We start from the raw sequence: 23,085 nt of genomic DNA, 5'->3' as shown, positions 1-23,085 counted from the left end.
TTTGGCCAAGTTCGAAACAAACGCATGCAAAATAGTCAGTTTTTGTGTCCTCAAAAAAGTGACGTGTTCTATAGGTTTGTTTCTTCCTATTCATTTTTTGCACACCCATTGACTTGTGCCAGTCAGATGAAAGTGGCGCATGCTGCGATACTTTACGTGCAGACCATCAGTGTGTAAAAGCGTGCATGTGCCGTAGCGCACTGACTTCCATTGGTCAGTGCACTGTCTGTATAGTACCCATTGTGCACACAGACATTTAATACGTTGGTCTGAACAAGCGCTTTATGAAATGTTCCGTTATAGGACATGAGTCACCAGGTTTTTAAAAAATAACGTAGGGCCAGCACCTGTACACCCTTATACACAGCATTCTAGAATTGTGTATATGTACCCAATGTGCTCTGCATAACACAAAAAACCCTTTTATTATAGTCACAGACGGCACAGTCCGGTCCGATGGGCGTCTCTGGTCTTGATCCGGCATTTCTTCTCTTCTTCGATGCCGTCCTCCTTCTTGCTTTATGTGAATGACGCGTCCTACGTCATCTAGTGTCCTCCATCGCGCTCCTGGGCAGGCGCACTTCTCTCTGCCCTGCCGAGGGCTGAGAAAAGTATTGTAGTGAGCATGCGCCAATGCTGTTTGCCCTTTGCTTGCACATGTGCATTACAGTATTTTGCTCTGCCCTCCGCAGAGAGAAGTGCGCCTGAGCAGGAGCCTAAAGGAGGACACGGTGTTGATAAAGTAGGACGCGTCATCCACATGAAGCAGAGAAGGACGGCATCGCAAGAAGAGAGGAGGCGCCGGATCAAGATCAGCGACAGCCATCCGACCGGACTGTAGGCGAGTATAATAAAAGCTATTTTTTGTGTTATGCAGAGCGGATTGGGGACATATACACAGTATTCTAGTATGCTGTATATAAGGGCATACAGGTGCTGGCCTTACTTTATATGGGAAAAACCTGGTGACACGTTCCCTTTAAGTGTTAACCACTTCACCACCTTGAGTTTCTGCGTTTTCGTTTTTGCTCCCCTTCTTTCCAGAGCCATCATTTTTCTGTCAATATGGCCGTGTGAGGGCTTGTTTTTTTTGCGGGACGAGTTGTACTTTTGAAGGACACCACTGATTTTATCATATAGTGTACTGGAAAACGGGAAAAAAAAACTTCCATGAGTCGTCAAATTGCAAAAAAAAAGTGCAATTCCACAAATTTTTTTTTTTTTTTTAACTATGTTCCCTAAATGCTAAAACTGACCTGTTATTATTATTCTCCAGGTCATTACGAGTTCATAGATACTAAAACATGTACAGATTCTTTGAATTTTTCTCACCACTTAAATAAAAAAGTATGGCGCCATTTTCTGAGACCCGTAGCGTCTCCACTTTTCGGGATCTAGGGCAGGTGATGGCTTATTTTTTGCGCACTGAGCTGATGTTTTTATTGCCCTTTTTTGCATTTTCTTGCAATGTTGTAACCACAAAAAAACAAAATTCTGGAGTTTTGATTTTTCTTCTCAATAAAAAATGTATTGATTGATCGGGCAATTGTGAACGTGGCGATACCAAACGTGTATTTTTGATTGTTTTTTTATGGTTTTATTTTGAATGGGGCAAAAGCGAGGCGGTTTAAACTTTTATATGTACTTTTAAAACTTTTTTTTTTTTACTTTTCGCTTGCTTTAATAGTCCCCATAGATTAGAAGCTGCAATTTTCCGATCACTTGTGCTGCATATAGCAGGATTTTTAAGCCTTGCTATGTGTAACAAAAATGCTCATCTGCTACAATAGCAGTTTGGCTATGACAAACACACGGGCTCCTGCAGACTCCAGGCTGTCATGCCAACCCATCGGCGCCCCACGACCATGAGACTGGCATGCCGATAGGCAGCTCTAATGTCTCGCTTCCGGCACAACCATGTTAAATGCTGCAGTCGGAGTTTGACAGCGGCATTTAACATGTTAACAGCAGCGGGTGGATCGTGATTCCACCCGCGGCTGTTAGGGGCACATGACAGCTGATCAGATCAGATGTCATGTGCCGGAAAAGATGCGGGCTCATCACCGGAGCCTGCATCAATCAAGGGGAGGCGACCTTAGACGTATCTATACGTCCAAGGTTATAAAGGGGTTAAAGCATCACGCCAGAGGTTTTTTTTTTTAATTTTACACTTGGACTGGGGCTTTTCTAAATCTAAATTCCCTGCCCCTACGCTCATACTTACCTGCCTCCGACTTCACCCATCACCACTGCTCCCATCGGTCTCCAGCAGTTTGTGACCTGCTGGAGGTCATTTTTCAATGCAAGTCTATGACAGCCTTGTTCTGGCTCTCATAGACTTACATTGAGAGCTTGTGATGTCATTTTTGAGTTCCGGTCACTCAGGAGCTGCTGTCGCACTCGCAGGAGTTTGTGGATAATGTTAGTTTTTTATTGTGTAAAAAATAATTCATCACAGTGATCGGTATAACAAAAACGGAGGGTAAAGTGACTGTTTCTCAACATTTCGACCCGAGCCTGGGTCTTTTTCAAAATCGCAATATTAGGTTAAGTTGTCATCTAATATGGCTGTTATATAGCTGGGGGTAGTCTGGTATCCGGAATAGGGCTAAGAGAAAAGAGGCTCATTAGTGGTTTTAATGAAAAGAGGCATAAAAAACGAGGGGGTGGGGGGTGGAAAAGACTTTAGTACATCTCCTCTGACCCATGTCTGTTAAAATCCATATACCAACACTAACAAGGTATCCTATCCCTTTTAAAATTACCTCACTCTCAATACACTAAGTCCAGAGGCTTCTTGGCGCTACTGCGCATATTGCACTTGTAGCAGCACCCTGCACTGAAGACCTCGTTCTGGGAAAAGAGCAGACGTCACTTCCGGTGTCCTGATACCGGAAGCAATATATACGATACATACATAAGGAGCCACTGACACCAATGACTGTTGGTTCTACCAGGCTACCCATTCTCTGATGGCCAAATTCACCACTGCCAACACACACCGCGCTCTTACTTGCTATCCTCCTGAGGCTACATGCCCTATTCGGGATACTAGACTACCCCAGCTATATAACAGCCATATTAGATGACAACTTAACCTAATATTGTGATTTTAAAAAAGACCCAGGCTCGGGTCAAAACGTTGAGAAACAGTCGCTTTACCCACCATTTTTGTTATACCCATCACTGTGGTGAATTCTTTTCTACACAATAAAAAACGAACATTATTCACAAACTCCTGCGAGTGCAGCTGTATGTCCTCTACCTGATAATTTGGAACTACTTCCAGTCCGGCCAGCGCCACCATAGCCACTGAGTGCGCATCTTTTTTACTGCTTATTCAGGAGATGCGGTCAAAAGATATTGCTGAGGGCCGGAGCGACGTAGAAAAAAGGTGAAGACGACGGAGGGTAAGTATAAGTCTGGGGGGGCAGAGACCTTACATTGAAAGCACCACTCCAGAGCTGAAACCCCCCCAAAAAATGTTGGAGTGGTGTTTTAAACAATGCTGCTTCAGGCAGATGGGAGAGAAGATCATTGTGATCAAGCCATCCGGACTAAAAGGCGCAGCAGCTTTTTAGCAAGAATTTATCTTGATAGAAAGTGCTTCTTTCAGTCAGAAAAAATATGATAATTATTCCTTCCCGTGTCAGACATTTGCCTCCATATATTATACCTACTATGGTAAAATGACTCGGTTGTATTTTTTTTTTTTATAAAGAACACAACTAAACCTTTTATTGCTGCTGCTTTGTTCTGCAGACTGTCATCTTGTATATCTAAGCAGTGTAAGTGTCACAATTACAACGTTTAGTTCAATTCTACTGCAGTCGATCTTTGGTTTTTCAGCACTGGCTTCCAAAACGTTTCGTGTCAATGAGCGCAGTCACAATGTCCTCTCGGGATTCAGGACTTCTTCCACAGGTGAAAAACGTTTTAGTTCTTTCTTCTCAAATCACAAACTGCATCGGTAGCTGGTATTTTCCATCGTGTACATGAACAACAGCGCAGCCCGCGTCTCAGCACATGCGCCATATCCTGTCGGCAGTCTCCACATGTTAGCGAGCAAGGAGTGACCCCCTTTAGTAATACTTCTGGCAGGTATAGGTACGCTTCCACTTCAAGTGTGCGTTCTCTGATGTCTAAGGAGATGAGATTTGTAGTCAAACTGTTTGCCGCACTGATTGCACTTATGAGGTTTCACCCCCGTGTGTTTCCTCTGGTGGACAAGAAGCCGAGACCTGTAGTTAAAGTCCTTCCCGCATACTTCACACTTATGAGGCTTATCCCCGTTGTGGGTCCTCTGGTGGACGATTAGTCGAGATTTGTACTCAAACTCTCTCCCGCATTCATTGCATCGATGCGGTTTCTCCACAGAATGCTTCATCATATGCTCAGCCAAGGACAGCTCCGAGATAAAGCTTCTTCCGCATTCGCTACAGATATAAGGAGTTGAGGAATCTTGATGTAAACTTATGCACGACTTGTAAGAAAAGTCATTTGGAAATTCTCCCAGCTGCTCCTCATCTATGGCTTCATATTCTAGGTAATCGTTCTTGGAAAGCAGGTCTTGTTTTCGGCTTTTTCTCCTAACAATATGGACATTTTCCCAAGACGCGGTGTTCTCGGGGAGGAAGTTATCCCCAAGAGTGTATGCTTTCTGTCTATCAGAGACAGAGTTACTAAGAAAGTTTACCATGTCGTAAGCGTCGCTGGAGAAATGATTAGTGAAATCTTCTCTTGGGAACTCTTGAGACACATAGGTGGTTTGTAAAGTTTCTACTTCCAGACACAATGCTTGTTGGGATTTTTCTAAAGTCCCCCTGACCACAGAATGATCTAGAATATAAAAAAAAAGAAAGAAAAAAAGTTATTTATGCCATAAATGACCTTCACTTTGGACAATGTGTTAGAAAGCTTCCTTGATAATAACCTGATTAGAAAGCGCTGTAGAGTGCTCAGCATTCAGCAGTTATTTGTGGGTAAACCTGGCAGTAAATCCGGCCATACACGGAAAATAAGTAGTGGCCTGAGTGCAATCATTCATCTGATTGTTGGTATAAATTATCAGCCCACCAATATGCCAGGTCAGATTTAAAAGGGTTATTCCAATCCTAACAAGTTACCACTAATCCACAAGATCAAAAATAACCAGGTTGGTTAAGGGTCCAACCGCTGGGACCCTCAATGGTCACCAGTGCAATACATGGCTATGTGAGTGAGTCCCAACCGCTGTGACCCCCAATGGTCGCCAGTGCAGTGCATGGCTATGAGAGTCAGTCCCAACCGCTGTGACCCCCAATGGTCGCCAGTGCAATACATGGCTATGTGAGAGTCAGTCCAAACCACTTGGACCCCTACAGGTCTCCAGTGCAGTGCATGGCTGTGTGAGAGTCAGTTCCAAAAGCTTGGACCCCTACTGGTCTCCAGTGCAGTGCATGGCTATGTGAGTCAGTCCCAACCGCTCAGAACCCCACTAGTTGTCAATGCAATACATCACTATGTGAGTCAGTCCCAGCCACTCGGACCCCCACAGGTCACCAGTGCGATGCATGGCTATGTGTGTTAGGCGAACAGACTCTGAATAGTTCGCCAGTGGAGCATGCGCTCTGCTGCTCCATTCAAATGGGCTGCACAGGATGTCCATTCTGGAGGAAGGATCCCCAGTGATCTGGCAGTCATCACCTCTCCTCAGCCTGGATGATACCTTTTTGCCATGTATGTATGTGGCCACATACAGTGTCTGCATCACCTGTAACATCAATGATTTCCACTTCTTCTTCTTTCTCCCTTTCCTTCAAAGTCTCCTCCACTTCTTCAATACTCGGAGTGTTACTATTCGCGTCACCTGTGAATATACAGTTTAGTACTGAACATGTTAGTTTCACACAATGTATTTATTTTTAAATCAGATCTTTTTCTTACTTTAAACAGTCCATTTCCCTTTTTTCCCCAATTTCAAAGTTTTATTATACATCATAAAACAAAGAAAATGGAACTACATCATTTTGAGAAAAATCTGGATATAGAGATGTAATTCCACGATTTAAGTAGCATGCACCATCAGTATGAAATCATTTACAAAGCCATCATCATCAAAGCTGAAGCGCCATAAAGCCGGAATTAGTCTTACCAATAATGATGTTTCCAGGAGTCCATCCTGACGGTACTATGGAGGTCGTCCTTCCTATTCTTTACAGGGATAGGAAATGCGAGAGGTTAAAAGCCCCTCCCCACCACCCTTTCCTCAGTGTTTTTCCAAGTACCTCACCTGGATGGATGCTAAATCTTGTTTATTTAATTTTATACACTTTAGATTGTACAATGCAATATATCAAGAAGGAAGGGAACTAACTGTGCCGTCAGGATGGACTCCTGGAAACATAAGTACCGGTAAGACTAATTCCGGCTTTCCAGTACGTCCATCCTGACGGCACTATGGAGAATACCAAAGTATGGCAAACTCTAGGGAGGGACCACAGCCTGTAAAACTTTTCGGCCGAAAGCCAACTGATGACCCGAAACATCTAATTTATAATGTTTACAGAAGGTGCTTACGTTAGACCATGTGGCTGCACTACAGATCTGGTCCACAGAAGCCCCTGCTCTCTGCCCAAGAGGTGGAAACTGCCCTGGTGGAAGGGGCCTTCAGTTCCATAGGGGGAGATCTATTTTGTGAAGTATAGGCCCCTGAGATAATAGAAGTAATCCATCTGGCTATAGTCTGTTTTGAGGCTTTTTTCCCCCTATTCCCCCCCATATTGGACAAGTCTCCAACCTTTAGTCGCCTGAAGATAATTACTGACTGTCTCACATCCAGGGAATGAAGAGACTGTTTCTTTGGGGTTCCTAGGGTTTTGGCAAAATGAGGGCAAAATCACTTGTTGATTAAGATTTTTGGTGGAGACAACCTTTGGTCTAAAAGCTGGGTTAAAGCTAAGTACTATACAGTCATCTAAGATACGAAGATAAGGATCCTGAATAGAGAGGGCCTGTATTTCCCCTATTCTCTTTGCCGAAGTTATTGCCACTAGAAATGCCATTTTGAGGGACAGATTTGCAATAGTAATACCTTCTGCTGGCTCATAAGGGTGTTTGCATAGAGCGTTAAGGACCAAATTAAGATCCCAGGGAGCAAAAGATTTTCTAATTCTGGGTCTTAGTCTCTGGATGGCTTTAAGAAATCTGACCACCCACGGATGAGATGCTAAGGGATAGTCAAAAAATATACTTGGTCCGAAACCTGAACTTTCAGCGTACTAGGTCTCAAACCTTTATTAAATCCCACCTGGAGGAAATCTAATATTTTAAGAATATTGGGGTGAGAAGAATCTATCCTTGCATTGCCACTCTCAGAACAGAACCTTTTCCAGATTTTCATATAGATTGCAGAGGTGACGGGTTTTCTGCTTGCTTGCATCGTAGATATTACTTGGTCCGAGAGACCCCAAGTCTTCAGGATCTCCCTTTCAGGATCCAGGCTAATAGCTGGAGTCTTTACAGATCATGATGAAACACAGGGCCCTGGTAGAGGAGGTCCTCTCTTAAAGGCAGAAGAATGGGTTCGTCCTGTGCCATCCTCTTCAGCAGAGGAAACCAACTCCTTTTCGGTCAGTAGGGTACTATTAGGAGGACTTCTGCTTGGTCCTCTTGTATTTTCCGAAGAATCCGTGATATCAATGCTATAAGAGGAAATGTATAGGCTGGACTCAGTTGTGATTAAAGGCGTCCACGCCCTCTGGTCTGTCTGCTGGATTTAGAGAAAAGAACCTTCTGTCCTTTGCGTTTTTCCTCGTTGCAAAAAGGTCTATTTTGGGAAATCCCCAACGGAAACACAACTGCCGGAACACCTCGTTGTTTAGCTCCCATTCAGTCGGTAAGATTTTCAGTCTGCTTAGATCAGGGGTCTCAAACTCGGCTGGGTATATGGGCCGCACACGGAAAAAAAATTAATTTGGGGTCTGCATTCTTTGCAGGACAAAGTGACATTTTTAGTGATACCATTTTTTTTTTCTATACACCTTTTGAACATTTTTGCGGTTTTATTTTTTATAGCTTGAGTCGTTATGGATGTGGCGATAATAAAACATGCACTTTTTTTGTTTACTTTAGTTTAGATATAAAGCAGCATTTTTAGTGGCAAAATATTTTTTCATGCTTTATTTTGAAGTTTTTCTGCCAAAATCTTGTAGTAATTTTCCCCCACCCTGGTCTGCATCTTGTAATGTCCCCCCATCTTTGTCCCCATCTTGTCGTAATATTGCATACTGGTCCCCATCTTGTTGTAATGTCTCCCATCCTGGGCCCCATATTGTTGCAATGTCACATACTGGTCCCCATATTGTAGATAATGTCCTCATCTCGTAGTAATGCCCCATCCTGGTCCCCATCTTGTTGTAATGTCCCCATCTTCTAGGACTGTCCCCAGCCTGGTCCCCATGTTTTAGGACTGTCCCCAGCCTGGTCCCCATCTTGGAGGACTGTCCCTTGTGCCGTTCTACACATACAAGAGAAGAAAAAAAAAAAAAAAAAGATTCTTCTCACCTGTCCTCCGTTCCCTCTGCGTCCTTTCTGCACCTGTGGCCCGCAGGCACCATAGACCCCAATCGTGGCCCGGTCCAGGAGCTGCCGGCAGCTGCGCTTCAGTTCAGTGTATTGCTGCGCAGAGACCGGCTCTCTGCACAGCAATACCAGTGCCAGCCGCCGGCCTATCAGAGGCCAGCAGCTGACATCTGCGTCCCAGAGCAACAGCGTATGACGTCACTGCCATGTGCAGAGGTCAGCTGCTGGCCTCTGATAGGCCGGCGGCTGGCACTGGTATTGCTGTGCAGAGAGCCGGTCTCTGCGCAGCAATACACTGAACTGAAGCGCAGCTGCCGGCAGCTCCTGAACCGGGCCGCAATCGGTGTCTATGGTGCCTGCAGGCCGCATGAAGCAGCTTGAAGGGCCGCGTGTTTGAGACCCCTGGCTTAATGGCGGACTATGTTCCTGCTAGATGGACCGCCGAAATGGACCAGATCGCTTTTTCCACCCAGGAAAAAATCCTTGCGGTTAGGTCCTGGAGTGCTGGGTGCCTTGGGCGCCCCTGGTCCAGTAGGAAGGAAACTGCTGTCCTGTTGTCTGATAAGATCTCCACGTGTTGATTCCTTAACCGAGCTTGGGTCCGCTTTAGCGTCTCCCATATTGCGCGTAGCTCTCTGTAATTAGATGAGCATGCCTGGACTCCTGCTGGCCAAGTACCCTGAAGAAATTCTCCCTGTAGATGTGCTCCCCATCCTGACCTGCTTGCGTCGGTAGTAATGGTGACACAAGGGGATGTTATCCACGGGATCCCTTTCTTCAGATTTTCTGGGTTCAACCACCAAATTAGAGATCTCCTTACTCTTGGGGATAAGATGATCTCTCTGTCTAAGGTTATCTGCCTTCTGTCCCAGGCAGATAGAACTGATCTCTGGAGATCACTTGAGTGGAACTGGCTCCAGCAGACACAGGGAATGCAAGATGTTAGGGTGCCCATAGCCATCCTGATGGATTTCCGACCTTTTAGAAATCCCTGGACTCTGTCCCTTACCATCCTCTGCTTCTCCTCTGGTAAGACAGATATTCTTGCTTCGGAGTCCAGAAGTACCCCCAAAAACATCTTCCTGGTTCCCGGCATCAAATTAGATTTTTCCTGGTTGATAATCCAGCCTAAATCCTGAAGAATTGTGACGGCTATACTCAGGCGACTCCAAAGTTCTTCTTCTGAGCTGGCTATCAGAAGAAAGTCATTTAGGTAAGGCACTATGATGATGTCCCTTTCCCTCAGGTAGGCAACTACTTCTGAAATCAACTTCGTGAAGACTCTCGGCGCTGACGCTAGGCTAAAGGGATGGCACTGAAACTGAAAGTGGCAAGTTTTTTCCTGAACCTTTATTGCAAAAAGGAGATATTTTTGACAAACGGGGTGAATGGGAACATGGTAATATGCATTTTTTAAGTCTTTTGTACACATGAATGCATTTTTGTCTATTAAAGGGATAGTTGTTTTTATTGACTCCATTCTGAAACGTTTGTACTTTAGCCAGTGGTTTAGGGGTTTTAAATTTATTATCGTGCACGATTTTCCCAAGGGTTTCTTTATTCTAAACAATGTTGAATAATGCCCTCGACCCGTCTCCTGTAGGGGAACCGGCACTATGACTCCCAAATCCAGGAGGTCCTGTATTTCTGACTGCATAGGACAATTTAAAGACTGGGAGTGGCGGTCTGTCTTTCCGGTGGCGGGCGAATAAATTCTAGGGAATATCCTTGGGAAATTGTCTTTAGTACCCATGGATCCCGAGTTATCTCTGCCCAACTTTTGGTGAAGTAACTGAGACACCCCCCCAGGTCCATGGTGTCATTGCCTTTTGGACCTAGAACTGGAACCAAAGAGAGGGGCTCTACCTCTACCCACTTTATAGTAGCTCCATCTTCCAGTTTTTCCCTTCCCCCGATACTCCTGTCTCTGGGGCGGGTGGGATTTCTGAAAGGGCTGAAATTTTTTAGGTTTTTCCTCAGGGAATCCCTTTTTCTAATCGAAGGCCTTTTCCAAGATATCATCTAGAATCGGCTCGAATACCCTTAAACCTGAAAATGGAATTTATTTTTTGATTGGACATCCCCCGACCATGTTTTCATCCAGATGGCCCGCCGGGCTGCATTAGAAAAAGAGTTATTACCTGACTGACTCAGCGGAAGCGTCCGCCATGAATCCCATGGCCAATCTTAACAATGGGAGAGAATCTATTATGTCCTCTCTGGGAGTCTTATTTCTGATATGTTCCTCCAGTTGGTCGATCCACAAATACATGGATCTCGCCACTGAAGTGGCAGCTATGTTTGCCTTCATTGTTGCCATCGATGCTTCCCAAGCTCTTAAGTAGTCAGTCCGCTTTCCGATCCATCGGGTCTTTTTGACTTGATTAATCCTCAAAGGGAATAGATGATGTTTTTTTGGGCAACCTTAGCCACTGGAACATCAATTTTTAAAACCTCGTCCCAGATTTTGGTGTCCTCTGGCTCAAAGGGGAGTCGGAGCCTGAAATCTCAGGGCACCACCAGCTTTTTCTCAGCTTTTTCCCACTCCTCCAAGATCATTTCTCGAATATGGTGGTTTACCGGAAAGACTATGTCTCTGAATCCGCAACCCGCCAAACATCTCATCGTCTGATTTTTTTCTGGGTTTCTTCTACCTGCATGTCCTTCTTACAGCCTTCAGGAGTTTATCCGTATTTTCTGAAGAAAATAGATATATTTTGCCTATCTCTGGAGTATCCGACACAATCTCCCCTTCTTACTCCGGATCCGAGGAAAGGGGCAGAACATCTTCGTCAGAACTTGCTTCCATTTCCCACCTGGGTCGTTTGGCACGGTGACCCGGCTGAGTTGTAGGAGTGGGAATTAGACTGGAAACCGAAGCCTGCATCTCCTCTCTAATCATAGATCTCATTTCGGTTAGAAGGGTAGATCTTTCTTCCCTAACGATCTTTGAGGTGCAGGTTGCACATAGAGGTTTGCCGGAGTTACCAAGCTTTTTGTTACATATGGCACATCTCTTAGACTTCCCTGATCCTTTATCCTTGGATGGGGTAGGTGTTGCCATGTCCTAATATCAATATAGGTGTGTTAGTTTCTCCCTCTAATACTTCCCCAGCCTCCCTCATACTCTGTGTTACTCACAGATACCGGGGACTGTTCCTTTGGGGCCTCAGACCTAGCTGTATCCGTCATGGTGCAGCTCAACTCTGGGATTTCTTCCCCCCCCCTTAACAGACGCCAGGTAGCTTTTATCCTACCTTCGTCCTCATGTCTCCTAACGCCTTGTGTCCCAGCCTGGAACGCACGCCTGGACTGGAAGAGGATGGTTCGCGCGCTCCCTGGTGATGTCACCGGAAGTGCGCCGAACTTCGGCCGCCCGCTCTCTGTTATGAGCGATGTCCCTGGCCGGCGCGAGCCGAGAGCTCCAGCTCTGAGGGAAGCGGCTTGAGACCCCAGGAGCTCCTCCGCTCGACTGGGACATGGCTGAGTAACCCCCCTTGGGGGAGGGGGAGGGGTGTCGGCCGCCGGGCTTCTTGACCGGAAACCCCCGATCCTCCTGGGCCCCGAGAAAGTTTCTTCAGCGCATCTCGCTCTTCTCTCTCGCACCAGTCCTCTACAGGGACAGGAAAAACACTGAGGAAAGGGTGGTGGGAGGGGCTTTTAACCTCTCGCATTTCCTGTCCTTGTAAAGAATAGGAAGGACGACCTCCATACTGCCGTCAGGATGGACGTACTGGAAATAGGAATTAAATGCTGGGGGTAATCATCTAGGTTGACGCCAGTCATGTTAAGTGATAAGAGGCGTGAGGACAATTTTGACTTTTTTCATATCTCGCCTCGAAGTTGTCACTTGGGCAAAAAAAAACCACAGCTTGAGAGGATTCCAAGCTGCAGTGAAAAATAAGTTTGACGGTGTTGTCTGGTCACAAGATACTGATGACCTACCCTATCAGATTGGTGGAGCTTCAACACCTCGAAACGCCATAAGTCAGCTGTTAGAAGCTTCGGCAGCAGCGAGATGTACACACTGAGCAGAGCTGCACCGTGCCGCTCCATTCATGGGGTAGTGGTCGCTACTGAGTACTGAAGATCAGCAACATGAGTACAGAGTGCTGCACAAGCTGTTCTGCAGCAGCTGCTACACACTGAATGGAGCAGCACGGTACAGCTCCGCTCAATCTTTACATCTCACTACTGCTGTAGTTAATAAATGTTGATTTGTGGGGGTGCGGGTGTCGGAACCCTACTAAACTGGTATTAATGACCGATCCTAAAGATCTATCATCAATATGTTGACACCGGACAACCCCTTTAATAAAAAAAAAAGACTGGTCAGAATCATGCTCTCACTCATGTCATGTGTTAGGAGTTTTATTCTGTAAGAAATATAATATTCTGCTACTCACCAGTCAGAATCTCAGCGTCCTCTCTATTTCCTTCATCCTCTGCTCCATCCTTAATTGATGCAGAGTCCAAATCCTCTTCCTGCAAGTCTGAAAATGGAAGCAGAGAATGTAAAGGCCATAGAATTCATCATTTTTTGATGATTTGTCGTTGCCTGTGGAACCAATTTAACCTTCCTTGTATTTATATATTGTATTGCCGGCGTCCCTGCCCTCTGCTAGGCAGGGACGCTGTTCCCCTCACCGCTCTGCTCCGTGCCCGGCGTCCCTCTCCCGCTCTGCTGGCAGCGCGCGCTCCTTCCCGGCCACTGTGCTTAGGGCGCGCGCCCTCCCTCCCTCTTAAAGGGGCCGCGCGCGCCGTCCTAAGGAGTCCCCGGCCAATGGCCGGAGGACTTTACCATATATAAGGCACCTCCTCCAAAATGGAGGTGCCCGAGCAATGTTGTTGCACCGTTCTACTCTGCTTCAGCCCTCAGGTCCCGTTGCCAGTTACCTGCCAGATTCCTGCCAGCTTGCTGTTCTAATCCTGCCTGATTTCCTGTTACCTGCCTGCCTGAGGTCCGACGGTCTGCCTTACAACTCCGGTCAGCCTGTCTATGGACCAGCTTGCCCGCTCACCTGGGAGCGCTTCTCCGCTACCTGCCTGCTTGCCTGCCCGGGGGTTCCGCTGTCACGTGCTGGGACCACCAGCTATTCCAGAGACTCTTGCCCGCTCACCTGGGAGCGCTTCTCCGCTACCTGCCCGCTTGCCTACCTGGAGGCTCCGCCGTCACGTGCTGTGACCACCTGCTATTCCAGAGACTCTCGCTTGCTCACCTGGGAGCACACATCCTCCATCTGCCTTGCTAGCCTACCTGGAGGTTCAGCCATCACAGGTCGTACCTACCCTTTACCTAGAGACTGCCCCGGTCACTTGCCGTGACCTCCAGCCCGTTCTTCCAGAGACTGCCCCGGTCACTTGCCGTGACCTCCAGCCCGTTCTTCCAGAGACTGCCCTGATCACTTGCCGTGACCTCCTGCCCGTACACCCAGAGACTGTCCCGGTCACCTGCTGTGACTGCCTGCCTGGTCGCCACCCGCTCCCTTACAAGGACCGCTCCCTTGTATAGTAGCCCAGAGGTTCCGCCTCCCAGACCCGTTACAGTTTGCTCGGGCCATGGAACCCGGTGGCACCCAAGCTCCCTCGCTCTCGGACCTGTGTCATGAACTGTCCCGTCAAAGGTCCCAACAGGAGTCCATCCTGGGTCACCTGCGGAATGTCAATACTCGCCTGGACACTCTGACTGTTCCACCAACAACCTCCGCCAGTGCCATGTCTCGCAATCCGGCAGCTCCGCTGTCCACTAACACCATGATATCCTACCCCGGACCTCGGCTTTCTGCACCTCCTCGCTTCGGAGGCGACTCAGCCCAGGCTCGGGGCTTCATAAATCAGTGCACCCTGCACTTTGAACTATTGTCCCACGAGTTTAACTCCAACCGAGCCAAAATTGCATTCATCATGTCCCATCTCACCGGGGAGGCCCTGGCCTGGCTAAATCCTCTATGGGAGAGAGGAGACCCCCTGGTGTCCAACTTGCCTGCTTTTCTCACGGCTTTCCGGAAAGTCTTCGACGAACCCGGACGGAAGACCTCATCCGCATAATCGTTGCTACACCTCCGTCAGGAAAGTATCACCGTGGGCCAATATGCCATACGGTTCCGTACCCTTGCCTCGGAGCTGGCCTGGGATAACGACGCTCTGGTTTCCGTCTTCTGGGAGGGTCTGTCCGGCCGTATTAAAGATGAACTTGCCGGTCGGGACATTCCTACCACTCTCGATGACTTAATAACTCTTGCCACCCGGATTGACCTACGGTTCCAGGAGCGTGCCAGAGAGGTCACCCGTGAGAGGAGGTTACCACGTCTAGCTCCTACTTTTCAGAAACCCGTCACTCCTTCTGTCTCTAACCAGGTACACCCTCCTGAGCCTATGCAGGTCGACCAGACCAAGATGGTCAAGACCCGTCAGGACTTACGCCGTGCCGAGGGGACCTGCTTCTACTGTGGCAGTAAGGAGCACCGGATCCGTGCCTGCCCGGAGAGGTCGGGAAAACGCCTGTGTCTAGGTTCGCTCAGAGAGGTCCACCTAGACAAGAATAAATCCTCTCCATCCCTGCTGTTGTCAGTTTCAATCGTCTACGGGGAGAACCGTTATTTCGAACTAGCCCAACTGGACTCTGGAGCAGCCGGGAATCTTATTTCACAGTCCCTGGTAGAGAAATACCGCATCCCCACCAAACCTCTGGCTGTACCCTTGTCTGTTGCTGCCGTGGATGGGGGGCTCTTACCACGCCCCATCCAACTCATCACCGAATCCATTACTCTGCAGGTGGGAATGCTGCATTCTGAAAGTATCTCCTTCCATGTTCTGCCTGGACTCTCTCACGCCCTCTTGCTAGGCCTACCTTGGCTCCAGAAACATGCACCCGTTCTTGACTGGCAGACCGGAGAAGTCCTTCGCTGGGGACAGGGCTGCCATAAGACCTGTCTGGTTCCCGTTCATCCTTCTCCTACCCCAGCTAATCTACCTGGACTTCCGATTCCTTATTGGTCTTATGCTGATGTCTTTAATAAAAAGGAGGCAGAGACACTACCCCCTCATAGACCATACGACTGCCCTATCGACCTGTTACCTGGTACTTCTCCTCCCCGTGGGCGTATTTATCCATTATCCGCTACTGAGACCCGGTCGATGTCCGAATATATTGAGGAGAATCTGGCCAGGGGATTCATCCGGAAATCTACCTCCCCGGCGGGAGCAGGCTTCTTTTTCGTCAAAAAGAAGGACGGCTCTCTCCGTCCCTGTATAGACTATAGAGGCCTTAACCAGATCACGGTGAAGAATAAGTACCCCCTTCCGCTCATTCCGGAGTTATTTGATCGTCTGAGGGGGGCTAGAATCTTCACCAAACTGGACCTCCGTGGGGCGTACAACCTGGTTCGTATCCGTCAGGGGGATGAATGGAAGACGGCATTCAACACCCGGGACGGCCACTATGAATATCTGGTAATGCCCTTTGGCCTCTGTAACGCTCCTGCCGTCTTTCAAGAGTTGGTCAATGACATCTTCCGGGACCTTCTCTACTCCTGCGTAGTGGTGTACCTGGACGACATCTTGGTCTTCTCTCCGGATCTCCAGACTCACCGGAGGGATGTTCGTCAGGTCCTGCTCAGGCTCAGGCAGAACCATCTCTATGCTAAATATGAGAAGTGCCTCTTTGAGCAGACCTCGCTTCCGTTTCTGGGCTACATTATCTCTCAGACCGGCCTACAAATGGATCCTGAGAAACTGTCTGCCATCGAGAAATGGCCCCGACCAGAGGGGTTGAAGGCTATTCAACGGTTCCTGGGCTTCGCCAACTATTACCGCCTCTTCATCCCGCACTTCTCTTCCCGGACTGCCCCAATTTCCGCGCTCACCCGTAAGGGTACTAATCCCAAAGAGTGGCCGCCCGAAGCAGAGGAGGCCTTTCTTTCCCTAAAACAGGCCTTCTCTTCCGCCCCGGTGCTGCATCGCCCGGACGGCAACAAGCAGTTCTTCCTGGAAGTTGACGCCTCCTCCTCTGGAGCCAGAGCGGTACTTACTCAAAAATCATCTTCCGGGAGAATGGTAACTTGTGGCTTCTTCTCCAAACTCTTCTCCTCTTCTGAGCGCAACTATTCCATAGGAGACCGAGAGTTATTGGCCATCAAGCTGGCGTTGGAGGAGTGGCGTTACCTACTCGAGGGGGCTCTTCATCCGGTAATAATTTACACTGACCACAAGAACTTGGCTTACCTCCAGCATGCCCAGAGACTTAACCCGCGCCAAGCCCGGTGGTCCTTGTTTTTTGCTCGCTTTGATTTTGTTCTTCATTTTCGCCCGGCTGACAAAAACGTCAAAGCAGACGCCTTGTCCCGATCCTTTCTGGTGTCCGATCTCGAGGAAGAACCTAAACATATCATCGATCCCGCCAGAGTAATGCAGGTGGCTCCCGTGAGTCTAAATCGTCTCCCTCCCGGTAAGACGTTTGTTTCAGTACCTGATCGGGAGAAGATCCTACACTGGGGCCATTCGTCTAAACTAGCTGGCCACGCCGGTCAGAAAAAGACCCTCCAGCTTATTGCCCGGCACTATTGGTGGCCTACCCTGCACAAGGACATAATAGACTTTGTTTCTGCCTGTGTGTCCTGCGCCCGCAACAAAGTCCCGAGACATCTGCCAGCCGGACGCCTCCTTCCGCTTCCTGTACCTGCTGCCCCCTGGCAGCATATAGCAATGGACTTTATAACTGATCTCCCCGTCTCTGCCGGTTGTACGGTCATTTGGGTGGTCGCTGACCGCTTTTCCAAGATGGCTCACTTTATTCCCCTGCCAGGCCTTCCGTCTGCACCCGAGCTGGCTAAAGACTTTATCCGCCACATCTTCCGTCTTCATGGCCTGCCCCTCCACATCGTGTCGGATCGTGGGGTACAGTTCACCTCACGTTTCTGGAGAGCCACTTGTAAACTACTAGACGTCACCCTGGACTTCTCTTCCGCTTACCACCCACAGTCCAATGGTCAAGTGGAGCGGATCAATCAGAACCTGACCAGTTACCTCCGGCACTTCGTTAATGCCCACCATTCTGACTGGGTGGATCTCCTACCATGGGCCGAGTTCTCTTATAATAATCACGAGAGCGAATCCTCCTCCAAATCCCCGTTTTTTGTAGTCTTTGGTCAGCATCCTCGGATTCCTTTTCCTGTCTCCACCTCTGTGGACAACCCGGCTGCGGAATCTCTCGTTAGCAAATTTTCCTCCATATGGGAGAGTACCCGGTCCGCACTCCTTCTGTCATCCGAGCATATGAAAAGACACGCTGACAAAAAACGCCTGGATCCTCCACAATTTCGTCCAGGAGATAAAGTCTGGCTCTCATCTAAATATGTCCGACTCAAGATACCTTCTTACAAGTTAGGGCCTCGGTTCATCGGTCCTCTGGAGGTCATCAGTCAGATCAACCCGGTGGCCTATAAATTGAAACTCCCGGCCAACTTACGGATCCCTAACTCCTTCCATGTATCTCTCCTCAAACCCGTGGTGCTTAACTCTTTTTCCAAGTCTACAGGTACGCCTCCTGCTCCGGTTTCTGCTGAGGACGAGTTTGAGGTAGAGAACATTCTTGCCACCAAAAGGGTAAGAGGAAAGACCTTTTTTCTGGTAGATTGGAAGGGGTTTGGTCCTGAGGAGAGAACGTGGGAGCCCCGGGAGAACATCCATGCCCCTCTCATCCTAGCTAAATTTCTATCTGGCCTAAAAAAGGGGGGGCCTAAAGGGGGGGGTACTGTAGTGCCGGCGTCCCTGCCCTCTGCTAGGCAGGGACGCTGTTCCCCTCACCGCTCTGCTCCGTGCCCGGCGTCCCTCTCCCGCTCTGCTGGCAGCGCGCGCTCCTTCCCGGCCACTGTGCTTAGGGCGCGCGCCCTCCCTCCCTCTTAAAGGGGCCGCGCGCGCCGTCCTAAGGAGTCCCCGGCCAATGGCCGGAGGACTTTACCATATATAAGGCACCTCCTCCAAAATGGAGGTGCCCGAGCAATGTTGTTGCACCGTTCTACTCTGCTTCAGCCCTCAGGTCCCGTTGCCAGTTACCTGCCAGATTCCTGCCAGCTTGCTGTCCTAATCCTGCCTGATTTCCTGTTACCTGCCTGCCTGAGGTCCGACGGTCTGCCTTACAACTCCGGTCAGTCTGTCTAAGGACCAACTTGCCCGCTCACCTGGGAGCGCACATCAGCTACCTGCCTGCTTGCCTGAGGTCCGACGGTCTGCCTTACAACTCCGGTCAGTCTGTCTATGGACCAGCTTGCCCGCTCACCTGGGAGCGCTTCTCCGCTACCTGCCTGCTTGCCTGCCCGGAGGCTCCGCTGTCACGTGCTGTGACCACCAGCTATTCCAGACTCTTGCCCGCTCACCTGGGAGCGCTTCTCCGCTACCTGCCTGCTTGCCTGCCCGGAGGCTCCGCTGTCACGTGCTGTGACCACCAGCTATTCCAGACTCTTGCCCGCTCACCTGGGAGCGCTTCTCCGCTACCTGCCTGCTTGCCTGCCCGGGGGTTCCGCTGTCACGTGCTGGGACCACCAGCTATTCCAGAGACTCTTGCCCGCTCACCTGGGAGCGCTTCTCCGCTACCTGCCTGCTTGCCTACCTGGAGGCTCCGCCGTCACGTGCTGTGACCACCTGCTATTCCAGAGACTCTCACTTGCTCACCTGGGAGCACACATCCTCCATCTGCCTTGCTAGCCTACCTGGAGGTTCAGCCATCACAGGTCGTACCTACCCTTTACCTAGAGACTGCCCCGGTCACTTGCCGTGACCTCCAGCCCGTTCTTCCAGAGACTGCCCCGGTCACTTGCCGTGACCTCCAGCCCGTTCTTCCAGAGACTGCCCTGATCACTTGCCGTGACCTCCTGCCCGTACACCCAGAGACTGTCCCGGTCACCTGCTGTGACTGCCTGCCTGGTCGCCACCCGCTCCCTTACAAGGACCGCTCCCTTGTATAGTAGCCCAGAGGTTCCGCCTCCCAGACCCGTTACATAAATATGCACACAATTTGACAAACCCTCCTACAAGTTTCTCTGTCGGGGGCACAGCGACCTAACATGGTCTCAGGCTGTGTTTGTAGGGCATGTACGGACATTGCGACCCAAATTCAGCTGCCTGGATGTGATGCCATAAAGGAAACCTAATCTGCATAACAATCCGATGCGGCCATCACCATACAGTGTCTCTCCAGCAGCTGTGGGACAACAATTACTAGGATGCCCTCTCGGCCATGTGCTGGTGTAATGAACCTCTACAGATGAGTCACCTGAGCTCACATTCGATGGCACTCTCGTGGCACTGATGGACTGCTCAGTTTTGTTCATCACGTCCTCATAAAGGTCCTGGTGTTCCTCAATATAGTCCCATTCTTCCATTGAGAAATAGATTGATACGTCTCCACATTTTATCGGTACCTACAAAAGTATGAAGAAAAAATAAATAAAGTTGTATTCCAAGCAAGAGCAAGGATTAAAGGGTTTCTCTACCCTTTCTTTTCAGGAGCACTCGGCTCCCCAGCCTCTTGACTGACAGTTATGACCAGTGACATCACTTTGCGCTCTCTGATGCTCTTATTTTACGCAGCTTTGGAGGAATGCAAGGACACTGAAGCCGGCGGGGATAAGGAGTTAACAGCGCACTCTGGTGATCCTAGTCAGCTCCCTTGCAGTGCTTACAAGCTCAATAGACAAGAGCTTGTAAGCACTGAGCATGCTTGGGCACTGCTGCTATATTACAGCGGTGGCCAGTAACCTAAAAGTATAATTGTTAGGGGAACGGAGCATAATCCTAATAAGTAAATTGGAAAGGTGAACGTTTTTACAAGTACATTCCAATTATTCCAGTTGGGAACAATTGTTTAATAGTTTTTATCTAGGATTTGACAATTTTTAAAAAAGTGGGTGCCGATTCTGGAACCCCCCCATCTTTTGTGAAATACACTGCTGATGCAGACCAACCATTCACCCCACAAGGAGGTGAGGGTCCTAGAAAGCTGGGTATGTTCCCATAGGTCATATAAACAGATTATTTTCCTGTCTGGATACTAAGTTGGAAAACGCACTGCACATTATACCCGCGGCCTGGGACATAGCCAGATACTGCAGAAAAAAGCATAAATTGAGCAGCGCTGCGGATTGCAATGCAAAAAGATGAAACATACAGCAAATCAGCAGCATTTCCGCTAAAGAGGTTCTGCAGTGAATATGTCCCACGGAAGCAGATGCTTAGCAAGTATGGAATGCTGACACTGACGGTCACCAGTACAACTCACCTCTCCATTCAGCAGGTCCACGGTGCTGTGCGGGGAATTCTTCTTCATAACCACATATTCCTATATAATATACATATATTAGGAGATGTTACATGTTAGATAAAGAGAATTTATTGATGTTATCTGATTTAACGAGAAGCTGAAACTACTTAAATGGGAAGTCTGGGACATAGTATGAATAAAGGCTTATTGTAAAGGGTTTCATAGCCAGTGACCGCAGGGGTGAAAGTGACCGTGTTGGGCGCCACATGTGGATGACTAGTGGTCAGGGCGGCCATGAGGAGTTCATATGTGATCGGTATAAGAATAGGGGTCACTAGAGTGGGATGGAAAGGGTGCTGAGCTCAGGAGGGGATGTCAATGGAAAATGTAGATAATGGGGACAGAGAGTTGAAACTGGAAATTCTACATTGTGCGGACACAGAACAGAAAGAAAAAAAATATTGTATTTATAACGCTGCTACACCCCCATGTCCATCGAATCCAGGCAGAATCTACCTGAAAAAGACGCCACATACACTTGAGCTAACTTTTCCAATGCTCATCCAAGTCTCAAAACTTTTTTTTAAAAACTTTGAGTTCCTACTCTGAAAACTCATCATAAAGACTCCGAGTACACACAGCCTTAGACTGGAAAAAGATTTCTGGGTGGATAGCAGTTATTATATTCTGCACTTGGCAATGTATGATAAATCCCACTAACCATCAGGTAATGGGATGTTTCATATCTGCTGCTGCCTATATGGCTAGGAGCACCGCCACTCACCTCCCCGGTCAGCAGGTAGATGATCCCCAGAGCGTGATTCAGGATCTTCTCGGTCAGCTGCTGCTTATTCATTTTTTTTCAATCCAAAAGATACAAGAGACTGGGAATAATAAGACAAGTGTGCGGCTGCGATGAAACCTTACAAGCATTCAATGTACTAGAGAACAGGAATAAATAAATTCCAAGTGGGATAAAATAGTGAAATAAAATGCAATTCCGCCATTGTTTTTTGGGTTTTGTTTTTGCGGAGTTTATTGTAAGGTAATTACTTACTGGCAAAATGATTCTTTAGGTCAGTACGATTATGGTGATACCAAAAGTTAAAAGGTAGTTAAAAAATATATATATATATATTTTCAGAATTTTATTTAAAAAATAAACAAATAAAAATGACGACAAATTTTAAGGTGGTAACTAGTGTTTATGGTCAGGTCTTATTTTTTACATGCTGTAGATACACTGTTTTGATTGCTTTTTAGTGTGTTTTTGTGGGTGGGAGGGGTGAGGGATACAACGACAAAAAAACAACACCACGCAATTCTGGCGTTTCGATTTTCTTTTTTCTCTTTGTGGAGTTTAACGCATGGTTAAAATAATTCTATATTTTGACAGACTGGACTTTTACAGAAATGTCAATGCCAATGCCAAATATGTTTATTTCTTATTTTTTACATGGGAGTGAATTACACCTTTATATTTTAATGTTTTTGTTTTTTTTTAAGCCACCGCTTGATTAATTTACTTGATAAGTAAATTGTTAAGACTTGGATAAAAATAGAAAAAAAAGTCACAAAAACAGGTGTCTTCTTTACGTTAGAAAACTGAAGCATAAATCACAAAATCCACCCCAACAAGTCTTACATTAAACAGAAAACTACAAGTGATCTCAGGCTCACAGTTAACCCGAAGCTTCTATTGATTACAGATCCTTAAGTACTCTGTGCTGCTGTGGGAATGGCTTCATAACATGGCGCACACTGTGGACCCTATGAAGAATACGCATCCCATGCATGAGCTGCCAAACCCCCCCAAAACCTGCAAACTACAGAATGTAAAATCACTTACGATATAGTTCTACCTCCTAAGATCACACTCCACTGGGCCAGTGACTGCAAGATTTAGTACAGGTGCAGCGCTGCTACTCCCCTACCCCCAACCTGAAGTGACAGAGCATGCTGGCACCCATGGTTCCACAGCAGCTCCTGGGACTAACTTCACTGACACAGTGTAACAGCACAACACCCTTACACAACAAGGACAGACTCGTACACAGCTGCTCATAAATACCTTCCAGGACTCACTCACGGTGTGTTTGGAGGAAGTGAAGTTTCGGCGGAGGGTTGTGCAAGGTAGGAGACAAGTGTGGCGAGCTTTACCAAGTGCATTCTGGGATATGTAGTTTACGAGAACGTAACTTTTTAGATGTTTAGCTAAATTTTTACTACAATTCCCAGAGTGCAATTCGATGAGGCCGCATGACTGA

General features: G+C 47.9%; 1 protein-coding gene across 2 annotated transcripts; it reads right to left on the bottom strand.

Annotated features, from left to right (window-relative positions):
- Window positions 1-3,209: 3,209 nt before the first annotated feature.
- Window positions 3,210-23,021, bottom strand: LOC141154873 (uncharacterized). Of its 2 annotated transcripts, none has more exons than XM_073641396.1 (7): window positions 22,908-23,019; window positions 21,603-21,702; window positions 20,837-20,896; window positions 19,832-19,979; window positions 12,969-13,055; window positions 5,753-5,848; window positions 3,210-4,839 (listed from the first exon to the last, which is right to left on the bottom strand). In XM_073641396.1, exons 2-7 carry the CDS (start codon window positions 21,672-21,674, stop codon window positions 4,121-4,123), a joined length of 1,182 nt encoding a protein of 393 aa, XP_073497497.1. In that variant the 5' UTR covers window positions 21,675-21,702; window positions 22,908-23,019; the 3' UTR covers window positions 3,210-4,120. The 2 variants fall into 2 exon arrangements, with proteins under 2 accessions (XP_073497497.1, XP_073497496.1); XM_073641395.1 differs by having other exon boundaries at window positions 3,212-4,839; window positions 22,890-23,021.
- Window positions 23,022-23,085: the final 64 nt, after the last annotated feature.

The sequence above is a fragment of the Phyllobates terribilis genome, unplaced genomic scaffold (assembly GCF_046119375.1).
Source record: "Phyllobates terribilis strain yellow unplaced genomic scaffold, ASM4611937v1 Scaffold_7__3_contigs__length_470593459, whole genome shotgun sequence".
In the NCBI taxonomy this organism is placed as follows: Eukaryota; Metazoa; Chordata; class Amphibia; order Anura; family Dendrobatidae; genus Phyllobates; species Phyllobates terribilis.
Note: the sequence above shows the minus strand (reverse complement) of the source record. Positions and strands in the feature narration are given on the sequence as shown.